The sequence below is a fragment of the Temnothorax curvispinosus genome, unplaced genomic scaffold (assembly GCF_003070985.1).
Source record: "Temnothorax curvispinosus isolate PA1 unplaced genomic scaffold, ASM307098v1 QBEX01008784.1, whole genome shotgun sequence".
NCBI lineage: Eukaryota > Metazoa > Arthropoda > Insecta > Hymenoptera > Formicidae > Temnothorax > Temnothorax curvispinosus.
Genome location: NW_020218564.1, coordinates 916299 through 935630, shown reverse-complemented (window position 1 = coordinate 935630; position 19332 = coordinate 916299). Strand labels below are relative to the sequence as shown.

Below are 19332 nucleotides of genomic sequence, written 5' to 3'. Positions count from 1 at the left end.
CATGTATGATCATATTACGATGGATATGCGATCTTAATAAGTACCTACAATCGATATTAAAGTGGAGAATTATTGTCCAATATGCGTATTACGAAATGCTCGTTATTTTATAAGAAATTTATTTAAATTTGAAAGATGTGTTTTTTTAATAGTTATACAAATATAAATAGTGCTTGATGTTGGCACACATGTCTTATGTCATATAGCAGGTAAATGAACACATATGTGATTAAATATAGTACTTATATGTATATTCGAAACTATTCGCGTCGTCAAAAATCGAGCATATCGATATAAGTGCGTAATAATATTAAATATCGGAAAATTATCACAAGTATGTATATCATTGTGAAATGAGGCTTTATCTTATTTTTCGTTCATTCTTATTAGTCAACTTAACAACTGCTTTTCTTATTATGAAATTTAGCAAGTATAATATTACGAATATGCACACTGCATCTTGTTAATTGTGGCAATATAAATTATGTTTTAAGAGATTCCTATGCTAAAACAAAGATTGATTTTTTTTAATTAAACAAAAAATAAATCTAAATTTTATAATATCGGGAATATTGTGTGCCTCTTAAAATATTTTAATGCCCCTTCACAATTTGCACATATAAGGCTAATCTTGATAAACTTTTACAAGTTTGGAATATTAATATTTAATATTCAACTTGAAGAATAACCTGCGTTTTATATTATAAAAATATATGTATATATATATTTTTCATATAGATAATACTTCTGTTTTAAGAAAAATAGGCTTTTATAGTCTCTCACGAGGTATGCCATATTCTCTTGAGGAAATTTTTACTTATTTTTGGAAACGTAGAACTCTAGAATTTTAGAACTGATAATGCAATGGCATAGAAGTCTTTGGTTTAAATTCTACGTAATGCGAATAATCCAGCTGCAACACAACGTAGTTATTGTTAACGAACGCTCTTCTGAACGGATACGCGTTTCCTTTGAATAAAAGTGGACATAGAGGCTGTTTGTCCACCGCTTTCGCCGTTCCATTATCAGTCATGTCCCATAAATCGATCATTTGACATCCTTGCGGGCTGAAGAAATAAAAGAATTCGATGTTACGCAATTGTTGTCGTACTTATGCTTTTCTCATACTTACATGTTTGCAAATCCAAGGCACCATGGTTCCTCTAATACAACATAACTAACTTTCATGTTTCTTAAAGAGGTATACACAGAGGCAGCATCTTTCCGACTGAAAATCTCATAAACTTTCATAGTTCTATCCCTACAATATCATAAAAATAAAATATATAAATTATATATATATAGATATAACTCTACAAGTAGTATCATAGTAATGTTAATTCCTGATCTAAATTATACCTCATTTCTTTGCTCTCGTAGTAAGGATTATTGACGATCGGTCTCCTAGTGGACAGCATTAAGTTTGCCATCAATGACATTTTTCCCGCAAATACGGCGTGTTTCGGTGTATTACTTTTTATCCATTCAAATAACTCTTCTTGTTCAATATTACTATATTCACCTGTATAAAAATAACATGCAATTAAAAGCTGCAGAAAGTCAATTAATTTGATAATATAATCACCTATGAATCCGCGTTCCTCTTGGAATCTGTCGATGCCATGATACGACATGCCACCTAGTAAAAGAATAACAATGGCGAGCCGCATAAATTCACTTTTTAAACCGATTTTTTCGAGATATCGTTTACTACACACGGCACCAGCTATTATGCAGAGATGTGGTGTCATAAATAGCTTTAATCTCATAATAAAAATGGCCATGATGATGAAGGCGCCGGTCTGTAGGCCGTTATATGCCATATCAGCCTCTATGCAAAATGGATAATTGCTCGTCTTAAAGTTCCTGTACCAGTAATAAAGCGCGAGCATTCCAACGAGTATTGCTGTTGGTAATAATAAGGTCTTAATAATCGCTTCGTAAGTTTTGTACTGTAGAAAGTTGAATTCTGCGGAACACGTGTAAAGCATAGTATGGAAATCTCTATAGTTCGTTAACTTGGATTTCAATATATTAAACACGTGGGCGTCGTCTTGAGAATATAGAACGTAGGATTTTATCCACTTTGTAAAAGTTATCGTTATGGCAATTTCAAGAATAATTTCTCGTTTGATGTTTTGAAATCGAGACAGTTTCATTATAAAACTGGCCACATTACTACTGATTATGATGCACGTGTAAAGTGAACAGATTATAAGAGTGCCGTTTGTTATTTTAGTTGCTGCTGCGATTGCTAAAGCGTGTGCCATACAAAAATTTTTATAGAACTCGTACGGAACGATCCTCAGCCATTTCAATATAAGAATGGCTACAATTTGCGTAGTAAAAACGAAATGTGAGAATTGCCAAGTGCACAAGCTACAAATTGTTGAGCCAAATATATCCTGGAAAAAAAATACCGTTATTTGTAATAAAAGCAATTTTATACATTATATACTTAATAAATAATTATACTTGTTTTATATCTCACCATGAATAGTCCTTGCCTAGTTCTGTTCCTCAACGAAGCTGGCTCTTTTGCCGTATCATGTTTTGTATATTTTCTGATAGCCATAGTAACGCTGTACATTTGAAAAAGCAACATAGGATACGCAAAGGTTTCTCGTAACGGCGGTGTCCATTGAACGCGAGTACATTCGTTATGATTAAAAAAGAAGAACAGAATTGTTATAAATCCACCGTAAATGGAATTACTCAAGTACGTTGCATAGTAAAAGAGTACTGCTGCTGTGATAACTGTGGTGAACCAAACTATTTCTAAATAGAAGTATACAGGTACACCCAGGCCTTCACAGCTGGTTACAGGTGGCAAACCATCTCCTCTTTCTATCTGAAAGTAATCAACTTGTGAGTATTTCGTAAAATTTGTACGTTTCACAAAGAAATTCTTCAAGTCTTACCTGCCAGCATTGTTCCTGAGATATAACACCAAGATTCCTTGCAATATGATAAAGGAAACCTGCTAGAATCTATGTAATAAATAATAGTATAAAATCTATCATTATATTCAGATTCGGATAATTGAGAAGAAATTTTGTCGAGAAGAATTACCTCAGGTAAAAGACTATATTTTCTGCTGGCATCAATGACATTGCTGTACTCTGACAGATTGTCGTGACTGAGCCTGTCCATTCCGTCGAAAAAATCCCTGGATTCAGCAATGGTTTTATAATAGGAATAATACATCCCCTAAAAAAGAAAACAGCTGTATTTAACATACAATTTAGATATTTTACTTATCACCTCCTCGATCACGAGTAATTAAATTTCTCATTTAAACATTCTTAGATAAAAATTGTAATTGTCAGATAACTGTATTGTTTTAAGAGCTAACAATAAGTTAAATTAGGCATTTCCCATATATAGCCAACATCGAACATTTCCTCAAGCTTTCAACACTTAGTATTCACTAAAATACAATATTAATAAATGGATATTCTAACAATAGTTTTGAATTATTATTGGCGCATAAACAATGCATGAAAATATCTTTGAAGATAAAACACTTTTGAATAGGAATCAACGAATGTCGAACGAGCATGCTTTCGAACACTGAAGAAAATGATAGTCTTATTCTTTTGTTAGTTATATTACCACTATTCTGGTGAAATCGTTGTAAATTAATGTAAAATAGCACACCAGTTTGTTTGCCAGCAATATAACAAAAAATTGTGAGTATGAATCTTTTTCTAATGGGTCCGACCCCCATCATTATTCTATACATCATTTTCACAAAGAAATTTTTGGTCACTTCAGGTATCTGGACTTAACGAGTCGTCTCCCTTACAATCCCGACCTAGCACTATTTTTTCTTCTCCAAGACAGGATAAAACGTGTGAATGATTCAGCACTGTAGAAGCAGCGATTGACATTTTCCAATAAATTGACGTCAGAATAGTGACCCCAACGCTATGACGATTATTTATTAAAGGGATAAGAGTACAACTTTCAATATTTTATCAAACATTTCGAGGAATAATAAATCCACAATAATTTGTTGTTTTATTTATGCGTTTGTGGAGATCTTCGGTGTTGCCTACATACTTATAGCTCTGTATGATTGCATTTGACAACGTTTGATTTGAAGATGGACAAAAGCGTTTCGACTTTCGATTTGGTCGATATAAATTTCTACACGATCGATTTACGCAAATGTCATGTATGATTATAAAATATCATCACTTATTATCCATACCATCTCAGTCCTGAAGGACATTTCTCGTTCGATTTCCGAGAGATAAGAGAAGTGTCGGTCATTTTCGAACAGCGTGGATACATGCCAGCGATGCAAACAACCAAAACCGAGACCTGCCGTTGGAACAAAGAATATTTCACTTTTAAACAATCTCTCGATCGCAGATCACGCCGGAAGCTCAACTTTTTATGCGGGAAAGCGAATATTATTACCCAAAAGATTTATAGCCCAATGATAAAAAGCGGTGCTCTCGTGTGCCGGTTTCTCGGCTACTCTACGTTTCCTGTCACTCCTCGTTGCCATCTTCGACATTGTGGGTCACATGACTACTATCTGTCCACAAAGAACGGCGCCAAGTTTTAAATTCTTCAAAATCTTACTGTCTTTTTTTTTTTACAAAAAAACAGAAATTTAGGCTACGTTCGGGGGCCACGCTATTAGCGCTATTGCATTATTCTATCTTTATCGCTAATCAGGTATAAATCAAGGATAGAATAAGCAAATAGCGCTAATAGCGCGCTCTCCGAACGCAGCCTTAGTCGAAAAAACTTACCTGCACAATTTACGTTAATATTACTTTAATGTACAATTTTTTATTTATAAATGCTTAACTTTATAAATAAAATCTACTTTGAAGCTTACTAATTGTAAGATTAAAAATATAATAATTGTCATTCCATATTTTGAATTTTTGTTCCGCTTTTATTTTAATTAAAATTTCTTTTCTTTCCGTTTGATTATTTCTAATCTAATATGTCAGCATTTTCAAGGGTGATAGTTTTTACGTTCCTGGAAGTGCGCATGTATAGCGAAGCGTGGTCAACGTGGTGTGTGCATCGGCATCGGCACGGCACTCCCTCCTGTTATCGATCAGTCGCGTGGTAGCGGTTAGCAGTTGTAGCCCGTCGTGTCATGGAGGATCTCCTGCTGCAGATCATAAGGGAGTCGAACAATGCGAGGTTACAACATTTACGGAAATCGGCGCAAGAAGCGCACGGTGAGCGCAGGATTTTTATTTTGATTCGATTTTTTATTAAAGATTTATTCCACGAAAGCCGCTCTTATTCGAGGGTTCTTCATTCGGATTCAGACATGCAGATGTCAAGCAGACTTGACACTCGCATCTCTCCCGTGATGAATATATAATGGCATACATATACATTATTATAAATATTTCTAATTTAACTTGATTATATTTAAGTATCTTTGCGTTCATTACAAATGCAAAATTATTTTTTAAGTTTATGTCAATTTGAATACGTGTCATAATGGCGCAGTATGATTGATAATATTATATAGTCATCGAAAACAAATGTTTCTCAAACATATTAGGACTTTCGGACTTACTTTTCTTGTGTTGAGGATGATCTTTTTCCTTGCAGATTTTCTGGAGAAGCAGCAAGGCTTACTACGAGATCCACCGCACGAACTGCGTGCAAAATGCTTACATACGTTTCAGCTAGCACTGGAAAGTAATAGAAGCAAATTTATTGCTTTCGGACTTGCGGGATTGCACGTAAATAACATAATAAAAATAATTTTTTGTGCGAAAAAATAAATTTTCTATGCATAAAAATGCAAATGTGATTTTAAAATGTTCGTACCAAAGAATGCTTTTGTGTTTTATCTTTGGACTATTTTTCTTTCCGCGTATGTTGGCCAGCATTGATGTAACCGCTTGTGGAAATGTATGTTCCGGAACTGTACGCGATAAAACGATAGATACCGACGAACAGCTGCGACAGTTTAAGTAAAGTCACGTCGCTGCGGCAGATGACATTTAATTAGCTTTGATCGGAGTAGTTTTTTTTTAGGCTTTTTTAGGAATTTTATAATAAAGATTAAATAATTTGGATAGATTAATTCGAGAATTAATTATTGCAATTAATTAAATATAATTTATTTAGGTGGATTTGATTTATAATTGCAATTTTTATTAAACATTATTGATTAAAGTATAAATACAATGGTCAAATTAATGTCACAAAATTAAACTAAAAATTAAAATAACATTTGTAGAAAATGTTAAGAGACGACAGATTCCAATCACCTTACGAGCCAGAAGATGATTCGTTATGGTTGCCTGCACAAATGTTGCACGCCATGAGCTCCATCGTCTCGCAATCTGATGACACACAAACGGATATGCTCAAAGTGAGTTTTACTGTAATTGTAAAAATATTTCTATATCGAGTATTGAAAATAATACAAGAAAATTAAACAGAATCTAAAAAAAAAATTAACATGTTTCTTGTTTTTAATACTTGCTTTAAAATCATAAATTTAATCGCAGGTAATGTCTCATCGTTTTTTTTCTAGGTTTTGCTACAAGTTGCTTGCTCTCCTTATTGGACTATGAACGGCCGTTTGATTATCGCTATATTGACTACTTGTTGCGAGGCGTTCGAGAATGGCAATCAAGCTGTGCGTACAGCTGCACAGGCTGCAACTAGTCAAACGTTGCGATCGTTTTGTCTTTTTTTAGGTAACATGGAAATTTGAGCGAAAAAAATACAAAATTAACGCAACATTGCTGATGATGCATTTTGCCTTAAAAAGTGATAATAGCTTCCAGACATAGCACTTTCGAACACAGTTGTTTGGTCGATAAATTACAAGATCGCGTGCCGATGGCATGCGGGTTGAAGAATGCTTGACGATACCGTACTGTTAATACTTGCAAATGCATCGCCAGCGTGGCATTTCGATATTCATTATTATGCGTTATTGTATTTATTTGCAGACGAGGAGTGTCAGGAGATGGACGAGAATGCTAAACGGAATAAAAATGTACGCGAGCGAGGTGTTTCATGTTTTAACGAGGCTTTGCCGATTTTGCAGTACATGTGCAGCAAACTGGACGAGGCTCAGAAGTAAAAATGCATTTTAGAAAATTAATGGTGTAAAAGTCATTATGTTTAATACTATAATAATATTTAGGAAATCCTGTTCCAGCAATGGCAGAAACGGCAGCACTGTAGTCTTCCTATTGGAATGCTTGCATACGCTCATATCGTCACTACCGCAAAAGATTCATACTAACACACACTTTACGACTTTCCTATGGCAGAAGTTCTGTCCAGCCTTGATAGCCTTTTTAGGTACTCCTCGAGTAGATAAAACCTTTACCTCTCGAGAGGGAAAGGAGAACGAGGTTGGTAGAGGTTCCGGATACTTGGCTACATCGTTGAGTTTCGACAGTCATCAGGCTAAAACTGTTTACAGGTAAAAATATAGAACGTTTAGAATATATCATTGTCATGTCATAAACATTACTTGACGATAATTTTTTGTGTAAAACATGTGTAATATTTTGTAAGTGATATAATATTGTACAAAACATGTAAATATATATTTTTCAGCATTGGCACGGAATTAGTAAGATTAGTAGGATGTGTTGGCCCGTTGCGACCAGTTTTGGAATCTGTGTTCCACAGAATGTTGCTATATCCACCACCACAGCAGCGTCTAGAACCCTTAAAAGCATTGAAGGAATTATTGCGTAGTCCCAGTCGCATGGTTGATTTTGCTGGACCATTGCTGGTTGAAGAAGATCGATCGAGCCATATACAAAGTGACATGGCATTGATGAGATTGTAAGTATTTCTTGCAACACAATCTTTGATGTGTATATATATATAATATATAATAAATAAAAAAGCTTAAATAAAATTTTGTTTAATTAAGATGGTTGAATTTTTTTTCAAATTTTTATACATTGTGTTCTAGAGCCATGGATTCGATAGAGGAATCAACAACGGGTGGACTGGCTATATTGCACGCGAGTGTCTCCTGCGTTGTCGCCATGCTGTCAGCGCTTCAAGAATTATGCGAGGGCAAGGCCATTAATCATAATTATACTTGCACGATTAATAGTTTGTACGAAGATTTAGAATCCTGTGATTATCGCGGACCTCTGACTTACCAAAGCATGGCACGATTGCCAAAAACATATAGGTAAATGCAACGATAATGAGTCATTTAATAATTTTGCTAAATTATTTAAAAAATTCAATTAATAAAAAATATATGTTATTAATATTGATTTATAAAAATACAATATAAATTTTTTTAACGATTTTGTTGTATCTCATATTTCTCATATTATATGTATATATATTATATATGTAGACATATAGTTTATGATAATATTTATTTCTCAGGGAACAATTGGAATTAATGAAGAAAGGTATAGGCTCAGATTCCGACTCATCTGGGCATGGACCATCAGAAGATGGCGATTCAACGGACACTGAAGGTCCGCAAAATGAATCGGATGAGGTTCAGGAAGAAAATAGTCTTGACGATAATGATTGCGCAACGGAGAATGAATACGAGAGACTGAGATTGAAAAAATTACCCAAATGTCTTCATGTTGGTCGACAAGTGGCCGACGAATGCAATGTGGACGTAGAGAGACACAATGCCAGGCGATTCGTAAGAATACTTAGATCTGATCTCATACCCATGGTCCTCACTTTGCGAAGTAATATAGAGGTGGACGAGGCGTTGCAGAACTTTGCTTCTGAGTATTGTCAAGGTATATAACCGCCATTGAGATAAAGCTTATAAAATAATGCGCAGAATTTACATTATTGTAATATTGAGATAATAATGATATTTTTTGTTGATAACAAATTTATATATTTGATATATTTTAGGGGTGTTTGTAGCTCAACAAAAGATACAGGAACAAACTGACATTAGTACAGATTCATGTGCGTTAATCACGATCATGAACGCTGATGGAATTTACCTAGCGACGTATGCGGCATTGCTTCTCAATCTGAAATTAATCCAAATAAATTATTATCACGAGGAAGCTCGGCAAATACCAATTAGCGAGGTATGTCTAATTGCAAATAATTCTTTTCTTAATTTTTCTCAAATTTGTTGTGTTCATTTTCCTTAATTTTATTTTTAAGGAACGATTTGTGGAAGAGGTGCACGGATCGGGTGTATTAGTTTATCTTTCAGCCACATGGCTCTCGGAATTGTATCAACAAGTTCTCGCATGTAATTTACTCGAGAAGTGTGGTTACAATCCTAGTTCCACGGAAAATAATGCATTGGTCAATGTTCTCACGGGTACGAAGTATTAAGTTTTAGTAAAATAAATATGTTAATAAAAAATTATATTTTGTAATATCTAACTAAATCGCAATTTTTTAATAAATGTAACTATTAAAATTTATTATGCAATTTATAGACGTGGATGGAATACCCGGCAGTCACAGAGGCGGACAATTGCTTTCTGATTACATAAGATTAGAACGAGCCCAACTTTCTCGAAGTGAACCAACCCCGGAAGCGGAGGCTGGCGCAAAACTCTCCCGAAGAGTGTTGACTTGTTGCTGGGGCAGTATGATGACGGTTCTCACAACGGGACTGAATCCTCCCAAGGAAGAAACTAATAAAGGCATCCTAAACAGAGACGGTGGTAGACGAGGAGTTAGAGACACGGTTGTCTTGGCGCTTGAAGGCCTTCACAAGGCTGCTACATTAAGCAACGTGCTTGGTATATATATATTTTTTCTTTTAAATAGGATTTTTATATATTTATCTTCTTATCATATCTTATACTCCTCTATTACAGGTTTACAGAATCGCTGCGGCTCCATTTTTGCCCTTCTCGCAAAAGCTGCTTGCACGGAACAATCCATTTCGAAGATTACTCGCAAGAAGGACGTTCTTCGACTTAAATTGCAGAATAAAGCGACTAATCTTCATACATCTCACGCGCTCAGTATGGATGTGCTTCTGGGAAGAGGTCTGGAACTAGGCAGTCATGGTAGCGATTGCTGGCCGCATGTTTTCACGTAAGTGACGCTCCAAAACACAGCAACGTGTTTTTTCTTACATATAATATATTAAAGAGATTATGCATTTGGAAAAAGGTGTTGCCTCTACGTGAGTAAACTGGAACATGACTTCTTCGGACGGAATCAAAATCCGTCACTGCCTAAAGTCTCTCAGAAGAAGGAAAAAAAAGATGCTGTAAATGGCGACGCTAAGAATGGTCAAGACAGACTTCGATTAAATTTCAACATTGTCGATGATGAGGAATCTTGGTACAATTCTATATTACAACATTCTAATTATTTGATATTATTTCTTTTAAAAATTCTCTCAGGTTCTTATTCTCTAATTAATTAGTATGCCGATTGATGATTAATAAGTATTTTACAAGATTTTATTTTACAAGATAAATATTTTACATAATTCTAACATCTTGTATTTAATTTTATTTTTAATTTTTTGATTATTTCTTTTATATAGCGTGGACGTTTATAGCTTCCTTTCGAGTCCTTACACGCAAAATCCCAGTTCAGACACGATTCCGGAGATTATCCAAGAATCGAATGCTGACAGCCAATTTAATGGCATTTTGCCAGCGGATTATGCTGCCAAGATTATTTGCGTGCTGTCGCAGCAAGTCGATAGACTTTTCGAGGATGCGGCACTTAAACTGAATCTCAGGGCTCTCTGCTCATTTCTCATGGCTCTCTGTAAGGCCAGCAAGGCGCAATTATTCAAGACCACCGATGGCTGTAAAGACAATAAGAAATTTTGGTGGAGACGAAGTAAGCCGAGGGAAAACGAGATGAATGTGTTGCTTCTAGCTCGTTTAGGTGAAGTTATGCTGAAGTGTGTAAAGAGTGGCAGACCTTTAATACATATAATGGGGGTAAGAGAGCAGTATATAAATGTATGCAACTTAATAATTTACAATCGTAATTTGTACGATTTAAAAATTAAATAATTTTTCAGGTATGGACTATTTTGGGACCACACTTCATGGAGGCGGCTTGCCACGAGGACCGTAGCATTTCGAAGAAAGCCGTTCAATGCATTCACGATTCCATGGCGGCCTTGTTAAACGAACAGATAGAACTTCCGCATTTTCACTTTAACGAGGCGCTCTTCAAACCTTTTGAAAACCTTTTGTGTCTTGAGCTTTGCGATAGCGATGTACAGGATCAAGTAAGGATTAGCCATTCACAATTATGTGTAAAGCACAAACTTAAAAAATTGGGATTGCAAACTATAAATTTTTCAGATTGTTAGTTGCATCTGTGAGTTCGTTGAAACAAATCGTACTGAGATACGTTCAGGTTGGCGTCCACTTTTCGGCGCTCTCCGAGTGGCGTCGGTTAACAATTCAGATTCGGTGGAATCGGCGCCTTTGTTAGAAGTTTTCAGAGTCTTCCTCTCAACAGACAACACGTTGGTTTTTGCTAACGCCGCTTTGGACTGTATCTTATGCCTGCTAAAACACGTGAGAGGTATCGGTGATAACGAAGCTCAAGCTGAGGAGACTGAGAATATCGATAGCGCAGAATCGAGAAGAATGAGACTCTGTGTTGAAAGTTTGAAGTATCTGCTGAGTTGCAGCGATATTCTGTCGTCGATGTATCGGATGCCGGCCTGCCCGATCTTTCATTCAGCCCAGAGAATTCAAGTCTCTACGATTCCGCAATACGTGGATCCGATTATTCCGAATCTCGAGCTGACTAGGTTCGACAAGCATATCGAGTCGATGCAGGAAGTTATTCCGGAAAAATCATACGACGCGCTGACTCCATTAATTGACAAGGACGCTCATCCTATCGCCACGTTGCAGAGTATGGACAAGCCTAGTGGTATCCTCAGGGTCTGGTACATCCTTATCGAAGGCTTGGCAAGCGCAACTATGATCTGTCCAAAGCGTTATCAACCGCATACTCTAGAGACTCTATTCCATCTCTTGCGCGATATTTTGAATGTACCCGGGCCAGCGTTTGGACTCTACTGCGTTAATCATCTATTATTGCCCATGGTGCAAAATTGGCTAAGGAAAACGTCGAAGATCTTTCGTGGATGGGACAACTTTGCGCCCAATTTCAAACAGTGTTGCGGTCTCACAACAGATCTCGTGGTTGATTATTTGACACATTTACAAGGTAATATGAAAAACACTAATCTAGATAATAAAAATAAGAAGAAATTATGCGAAAGACTGCGATTGCTACTCTGTTCGTTTGTGTTTATCTTTAATTACTGTTTAGGTCCAGAGATTGTTAGAAACGATGCCTATTTACCTGCCACGACGCTAATGTTGAAACAGCTTTTGTTAGTGATGGCGGAATGCGTTGTACAGCCTACGGAGAGTATAGCTCGTCTTGGCTGCGCTTGCATCAGGTAAGTCAAAAGCGCGGAGGACATTTCCAGCTCGCGACATAAAAGCCAGCCGAAGCGAGCCGAAGTAATTTGCTTGTCCGCTCGTTCGCTCTTTTTATTGCGATTCGCGCGAGCTTCGTTAATATTTACGTGGTTTAACGCGCGATGGTTGTCTGTGCATAGAAAATCGATGCTTGATGGCATTAACAACAATACGATATTGCAGTAAAAATGAGAGAAAACCGGAATATAATGGCGATGGTACTAAAGGTGGTTCTTTAATGGCTGATTGAAACGACGTGTTGTCGTTGGTTATTTCGTAAATTCAATTAGGAAAGCTGGATCATAAAATTAATACTGGAGAATAAAGCGTAGTACTGTTTCTTACATAATTTTGTATTGTGTGTGATTACAGTAACGCTGTATTTATTTATATATTAGCGTATCGATTTTTTATCGCGTCGATTTTCAGTTTTTCGGGGTGAATCGGTGTATCGACTAAGTTTGATGGAATGTATCTCGTGGTGGACAGATAAGATAGGTATATCGTTGTTACGGCGGCGCGGAGCGTGCGTGTAAGACGATAATGAAGCTTGACAAGCTGTCCGGTGGGATAAAGTAGCCACCGACACTCGACACCCTCGGAGCGTCATGCTAACGACTGCACACGTTGCATGTTGCATCCACCTGGAGAGTCATCGGCGCATTTTCTCTATATTAACGTGCACGGTAGACATATACATCCAACCGGACCGAGACATGAGCGATCCGTAACATGATCCCGCGAATCGGTGCCGATCCCGAGGTATCGATGTACACGTGTTGTATGTACGCCGGAATTTAAAAACGGAGCAGGTTCGTGTACGCGAATGACGAACCGAACGGTATCCTGATCTGAAATCTTAGCGTCACTTAGTGTAGGTAGGTAGACAACCCATTTCCACAACATTCAGCGGATCGGATGATTCTCGCTTGATCGCCATAGCTATGAAAGAGCGCGTGCTTGAGAGACCGCGCGGAAGGGGTTGGCCAACTTTATCGTTGACACGGTAGCACGAGAAATCCGATTACCGTTCACCGATCATTGCTCGTGTCCTTGTGAGATTTATTACGGAACAACGCGATAGCAATGTAGACTGTAGACTGTAGAGACGTTGAAAGGCTCTTTCGTGTTTTAATTATTATAAAAAATTAAAGAAATCCGTAGAAAAAAATTTAAATCTTTCTACTTGATATTATCGTTGCTATTATTTATCATTCTATTTAGAAATCATAAGTGATATTAAGCGGTTTAACAAATTATAAAAATAATTTAATATATTTTTGTCAGGCACATTTTGGTGAGCAGCGGACCACTCCTTACTCCGGAACAATGGGAAGTCTGCGGTGTCGCGTGTTACCGCGCCTGTTCGAATTCGTTGCAGGAGTTGCACCAGCTGACCATGGCTTTCTCACCCAGATCGGAATCTTTTTACGGGGACGTCGCCCAAGTGAAGGTCGCAGCGCGCCGAGACGCGACACCGGAAGAAACGGAAAGGCTGCGACAACTTGCTGCTCAAGTAAGTAATCCGAGATTTATTTTCGAGAGGTGTCATACGCGAGGGAGAGTACCGATATTCTCCGTCGTTTCTAATTGTTGTACGTTCAATGTGCTTTATCGATGTGCTCCTCGCAGCCACGAGACGAAACATTCGGAATATATAGATTCTGCTCTAACTCGAGGACAGAAGTTCATTTTTACATTTATCATACACATGTGACGATGTTAAAATTGTTCTTGGCTTATATCTCGTGCTAAGTACGATTAATTCTCAGTCAAAATAATAACATTACATAAAACAGATAAAAATCGAAATTGATTGTGACAATTAGTGCCAAATATCATATCGAAAATATTATATGTTTAAAATTCACAGTTATCACGAAAACTTTTACGATCGGCCGCTACCATCTATTTGATAATAGATGATGAGTTTTCTTCTGTATAGACATCTTGTCACCCAATAAACTTCTAGTATCGCGTTATTCATGTGTGTTGTGTTGCGACGAAGTAACGAGTGCGAGAATGTCAGGTGTGTGTGTGTGAGGGAGAGAAAGGTAGAAAAAGAAAGATAAAGATACAGGGACACAGGTGGTTCCCTCCTGACCTGACTTGCTCCCAGGTGAGCCAGCTGCGTGAGGTATTGACTGCCGTCAAGAGGCAGAGCGCGGCGTCACTGCCGACGACGCCTTTCCAGGATTTGACGACCATTGAGACGACACTGATCGATCAGCACACTACTTCCTACCCCATCGGTTGTAGGCAGCACACGACACCCCCCGATTACACTAACACTACGACGAACACAGGCCCCCAATGGCTCTAGCCGACCACGGTAACTCACGTCATGGATTTTAAGAACAATCAAACCCAGAGAAAAAAAATTATGTTATTGTATCGTATCGAGATTCACCATACTGACCGGCAGAATAACGTGGATAAATGTTTGACATCCACGCCGAGTGATTCACAGAGTCGTGGAGGCGTTCCATCACGTTGTCGTCGACAGGCCGAGTTTTAGCATTCACGTCTTACAATTTGAATCAAGAGCAATTCCAGAAGCTACTTTCAGCTAACAAATAATTTCGTATACCGAGTAATATACTTCACCTATGTATACATTGAACACGAGTATTTTATATGTACGTTGAGTATAATGGCGCAAGCATAATCGACTGATCGCTTTCGATGTATTCCAAGCTTGTTCGATGTGGCTGATATTGACGACGTGACAGAGTCAAAATGTTTCCTATGTATTTTTGTACCGCTGAATGACTGTGTTCAACAAATATAAAGCTTTCTATTATAAGCTGATTGACTGTTCACTCACCCTTTACCTTGAACAAAAGATCATTTATTTGGAATACGCCTGTCGACGAGAAAACGTCATTCGATCTGGATCACCATGTTTTTTTTTTAACATTTGCACATGCTGGTAGAAGGCACGGGTTGGGCTGCAGAGGCGCTTCAACGAGATCCTTTTCAAGTAATGAAGATATAGATATCGTCAAATAAATTGCACATAAGTCCTTGAAAAGAAAAAAGTTTAATGATGTAATGTTGTTTTTTTATAAACCAAATTTTTATTTTAAACAGAAATTTTTTGTTTTGTTGATATCTATTAAAACAAATTGCTAAAAAATGCTTTTTGTAATTTCTTTTCTTTTCATCTCGTAAAATTTATGAAAAAGGATCTCGTCGTGTTGATTGAAACATCATTTCAATTTTATTTGGCACGATCTTGCGAATCACTATTAAAATCCATGGCTTGGGTCCATGGCTAGAATTTCACTGTCACAGCAACATGTAGGTAACGGTACACGACACCGTATTATAGAAGCTGCAGCTTTCGTAGTTTGCGCACATTATCTTGATCGGAAACAATTGTGGAGTCGTGTTAGGCTGAGCATACCGTTACTATTACTGTAATTAAGATTATTTTCTCACAATCAATTAAAAATTATTAGAAACGATTTATTGCACATATTGTATGATAATGTATTCTTAATTGAAAAACTTTTTTGCATAAAATTTTTAAATGCATTATTATGAGAACTGATAATGATATACATAATCTTACTTGCAACCAAACTTAACGGTTGCTTTATTGTAGCAAAGTGTAGCAAATTTTCACAAAATTTCACCAGATCTTCAAGAACTGCGTCATAGTCATATCATACATTCAGAATTCTGCTTGAAACTAGTTTAGACTTAATAATTCACGTACTTGTGTCTTTAGGTGTTCCTCCTGGAGGAACAAACACGAGTCGAAGATGCTTCGCGATCATCCGATGAAAGGTCGTACGTGTTCCTTTTGTATCCTCCTGCCGTAGGCGCTACTCTCAATCCCGACCTTTACATCGTTAGAGTCCAGTTGCGTGCGTTGGTAGTCGGACTTTTGGTACATCAGATGCTGCTTCATTGCATCGCGAGTGTTCTTCTTCAAGGTGCCGGCTCTTCGATTTCAAGGTTAGTCTATGATTATTTCTTGCATTTATTAATCCATAATAATGTAGCAAATATATTTTATTAACACATATTTGATATATCATTATAATATATCGATTACTTATTACGCGGAATTTGGTTATCGGCAGTTTAATTTACGTTAATAACTTTGATTAAAACTTGGTAAAAATCAATGTAGAATTATAATTGCGTGATAACTTGATGTTCGACTTTTCCATAGTTTATCTCACGTCATCCCGCATTCAACGCCATGCAGTTCACCTAATCCTAACGTCAAACGGAGTTACTTGTCTCATCTGAGTCCGCATCACGTGGAGATTTTCCTTTCTGCTCTGGACTTCTCATACGTCGCCGCACTAAAGTTTGATTGCCGACCTGGCCTGAAATTCTTGGTGCAAAAGGTGGCAAATCTCGAGCAACCAGCTAATCTATATCGTCAAGCGGCCGCTGCTTGGACCATTAAAATCATCACGCTGTTCGAGCTATGTTTACGCGAGATAGAGGAGCTTCACGCGACTCTGGAACTGGTAAAGACCATTCTGGGCACAGGGCTGGGCGACAGAGAATGTGTTTACGACATCAAGCACCGAAAACTTAATAAATATCTGCGGCAACTCCGTACAATTTTTGATGAGCTTTGCGAGACTTACGTCGAAGTAGTTCTTGACGAGGATGGCAAGTATACCAAGGTCGACAGTTTTGCAGAGAGGAAGATATTCTTGTTGGTGGCGCAACCCGATGATTATCCCGAGATTACTAGAAAGGAGCCTATTGACGATCGGCTTGTTTCTAGTACGCCAGCCCTCGTTGAGTCGTCGGAGAAAGAAGATCCTGGTATTTGTCAAAATCAACCGGATGGTGACGAAGAGGACGATCAAGATTATCCAGATGACGTATACAATCCGAACTTGGATGACGAGAGTGGCCTGGAAGAGCTTGGAGCTGAGAGCGAAAACGACCCGAGACCTTTCAGGTTGTCGGATCTGGCCGCAGAATATTCAACTGATTCCGGCCCACAGTCCGAACCGGAAACCGACGACTCTAGACCGATGTCCAGATTAGGATCGGTCACAGAGAAGATTGTTTACCTCGATCGTTCCGGCGGAACTTCCAGTGAAGGTTACATCGATGCCAAGTATAATGCTGTGACTCCGGCACCTCCCAAGATGATGTACAGTCGTGACGATATCTCTTATAATTTGGATTCGCGTTGGAAAATGGAGTCAATCTCTATGAGAACGTCCATGGCTGATATGAAGACGCTAAATCGAAATTCGTTTTCCGATGAAGGCTTTTTACATAAAAAATCATATTTGGAAAGACGTGGTAGCGACGTGGGTCCATTATCCAGGCGGAAATCTTTGACATTCGTCATGGCTGCAGAACTTGAAGATAAAGATAAGTCATTGCTGGTCGATTCTGTGGATCCTCGACCAAAGTCGGTGATGGAACTGCGTAGAACACCTGCTTGGACAATGTCCGATGGTCCTTCCAGCGAGTCTCGCGAACCTGAAGAAAGTATCAAAGAGGAGGACAAAAAGAATTCTAAATCTTCACAGATCCTTGACAATATAGATGAATTACTGCGCGATTATGAACGTAGCAAGCGTGGCTTTAGAACAAATCCCTTTTTGCGGGACGAAGAAGAATCATCTACGGTTGAGAGCCAGTCGATCGTTAACCAGGAAGTGCAAATTCAAAGGCGAAACGTTAATAAAGACAGCGAGGCTCATAGGAAAGCTTGGGCAGACACTCTGGGCATTGCATTGGAATGGGCTTTAGCTTTACCAGTGAGTTTTTTCAATCTTTCTCTTTATCTAATACATATATTATGTCATTGTCATTGTAATATATCGTAATAAGTTCTAATATCAACGTCAAAATTGAAGGTAAGAACTTGTTTCGGGAAATAATTTTAATTTTTTAAATGTTACTTATTCGGTTTAATTTTTTAAATAAGAATTGTTGAATTTATGATTTATAATTGTTATCAATTTGAATTATTTTTACATGAATTTTGGCGGATCTTTTTACAGGATGAACGATTGGAACCGTTGCTTCCAGTTTTCGTACGCGGCGTACGAATATTGACCAGGCATGCCATAGATCAGAGCTTGAAGCAACGTCTTTCAGCTCTCTTTCACCGTATCGCTGTGCTTTATGGATTGACAAATAATTAATAGCGATCGAGTTTAGCTATGTACGCGATCGCGGCCTCAGTTACTAAGACTTTTCGAGAAACGAAGAAATAATTAATTAACATGCTTGACTTATTTTTCAAGTTCTTTATTATTATTACTGTGATAGATACGCAAAATTGAAAGGAGAAATGGGAAGATGTAAAATCTGTCGATATATTTTATTTGGAATTGTCGATCAAATTGATATATCAATCGATACAAGTAAATTGAATTGGAAAAAATACGATGTTTCCGTTATCACGCGGGTCTCTATTTTTTCCGTATATGCCGACACGTCGACACGTCGGAGACAAGAATTTTATTTACGATCCATTCCGCATGCACATCTCTCGATTCTCATTTTATGCTCTTTGCGCTTAACTGTAGTTTGCGGTCCGGTCATAGTGCCGGGTGTATCGGATTTTTGCTTCCAATGTAAAGCTTTGAAAACACGAGCGACGAATGAAAAGTGTCTCGTGGCAAATGCGACACAAGTGATATTGGCACTCCTCTATTCTTTTATCAAGATGATCTCTTGATAAACAACGGAATATATTATCATTTTTGTTGCGCAGGTTTTTTTGCTAGTATAAATAGCGATTATCTTTTTTGTAGAAGAAAAGAGCGAAAGATTTTAACGTTTGAAAAGGATTATTATATATATATATATATATATATTCCTTGCAAGTATTCTATTTTATTGTATATAACGTAACATTGTTGGCGTAAATTTAATTAAGATAATAGTAATGTAATAATATTTTATA

General features: G+C 37.4%; 2 protein-coding genes across 4 annotated transcripts; one reads left to right on the top strand and one right to left on the bottom strand.

Moving 5' to 3' along the window:
- Positions 1 to 102: 102 nt before the first annotated feature.
- On the bottom strand, positions 103 to 4549 carry LOC112458266 (probable C-mannosyltransferase DPY19L1). 2 transcript variants are annotated; one of them, XM_025021814.1, is made up of 9 exons: positions 4429 to 4549; positions 4217 to 4329; positions 3073 to 3210; positions 2922 to 2990; positions 2492 to 2851; positions 1586 to 2405; positions 1360 to 1522; positions 1133 to 1261; positions 103 to 1067 (listed from the first exon to the last, which is right to left on the bottom strand). In XM_025021814.1, exons 1-9 carry the CDS (start codon positions 4526 to 4528, stop codon positions 848 to 850), a joined length of 2112 nt encoding a protein of 703 aa, XP_024877582.1. In that variant the 5' UTR covers positions 4529 to 4549; the 3' UTR covers positions 103 to 847. The 2 variants fall into 2 exon arrangements, with proteins under 2 accessions (XP_024877582.1, XP_024877583.1); XM_025021815.1 differs by lacking the exons at positions 4217 to 4329; positions 4429 to 4549 and having other exon boundaries at positions 2492 to 2847; positions 3073 to 3101.
- A 427-nt stretch (positions 4550 to 4976) lies between these two features.
- LOC112458264 (brefeldin A-inhibited guanine nucleotide-exchange protein 3) lies at positions 4977 to 19288 on the top strand. Of its 2 annotated transcripts, none has more exons than XM_025021809.1 (22): positions 4977 to 5213; positions 5599 to 5732; positions 6236 to 6370; positions 6536 to 6701; positions 6960 to 7089; positions 7172 to 7441; positions 7579 to 7812; positions 7946 to 8173; positions 8380 to 8756; positions 8878 to 9062; positions 9142 to 9304; positions 9426 to 9734; positions 9813 to 10035; positions 10114 to 10287; positions 10496 to 10904; positions 10988 to 11200; positions 11277 to 12159; positions 12265 to 12397; positions 13707 to 13935; positions 16156 to 16385; positions 16606 to 18175; positions 18422 to 19288. In XM_025021809.1, the coding sequence occupies exons 1-22, from the start codon at positions 5129 to 5131 to the stop codon at positions 18563 to 18565; spliced, it is 6624 nt and encodes a 2207-aa protein (XP_024877577.1). In that variant the 5' UTR covers positions 4977 to 5128; the 3' UTR covers positions 18566 to 19288. The 2 variants fall into 2 exon arrangements, with proteins under 2 accessions (XP_024877577.1, XP_024877576.1); XM_025021808.1 differs by having other exon boundaries at positions 5129 to 5213; positions 7157 to 7441.
- Positions 19289 to 19332: the final 44 nt, after the last annotated feature.

Coding starts and splice junctions, on each gene's coding strand:
- LOC112458266 (XM_025021814.1), bottom strand. CDS start 4,528: ATGTCGAAGATGGCAACGAGGAGTGACAGGAAACGTAGAGTAGCCGAG. Junction 3,211..4,216: donor TGTCCTTCAGGACTGAGATG/GTATGGATAATA, acceptor TTTCTTTTTTAG/GGGATGTATTATTCCTATTA. Junction 2,991..3,072: donor AATATAGTCTTTTACCTGAG/GTAATTCTTCTC, acceptor TTTATTACATAG/ATTCTAGCAGGTTTCCTTTA.
- LOC112458264 (XM_025021808.1), top strand. CDS start 5,129: ATGGAGGATCTCCTGCTGCAGATCATAAGGGAGTCGAACAATGCGAGG. Junction 6,702..6,959: donor ATCGTTTTGTCTTTTTTTAG/GTAACATGGAAA, acceptor ATTTATTTGCAG/ACGAGGAGTGTCAGGAGATG. Junction 10,288..10,495: donor GTCGATGATGAGGAATCTTG/GTACAATTCTAT, acceptor TCTTTTATATAG/CGTGGACGTTTATAGCTTCC.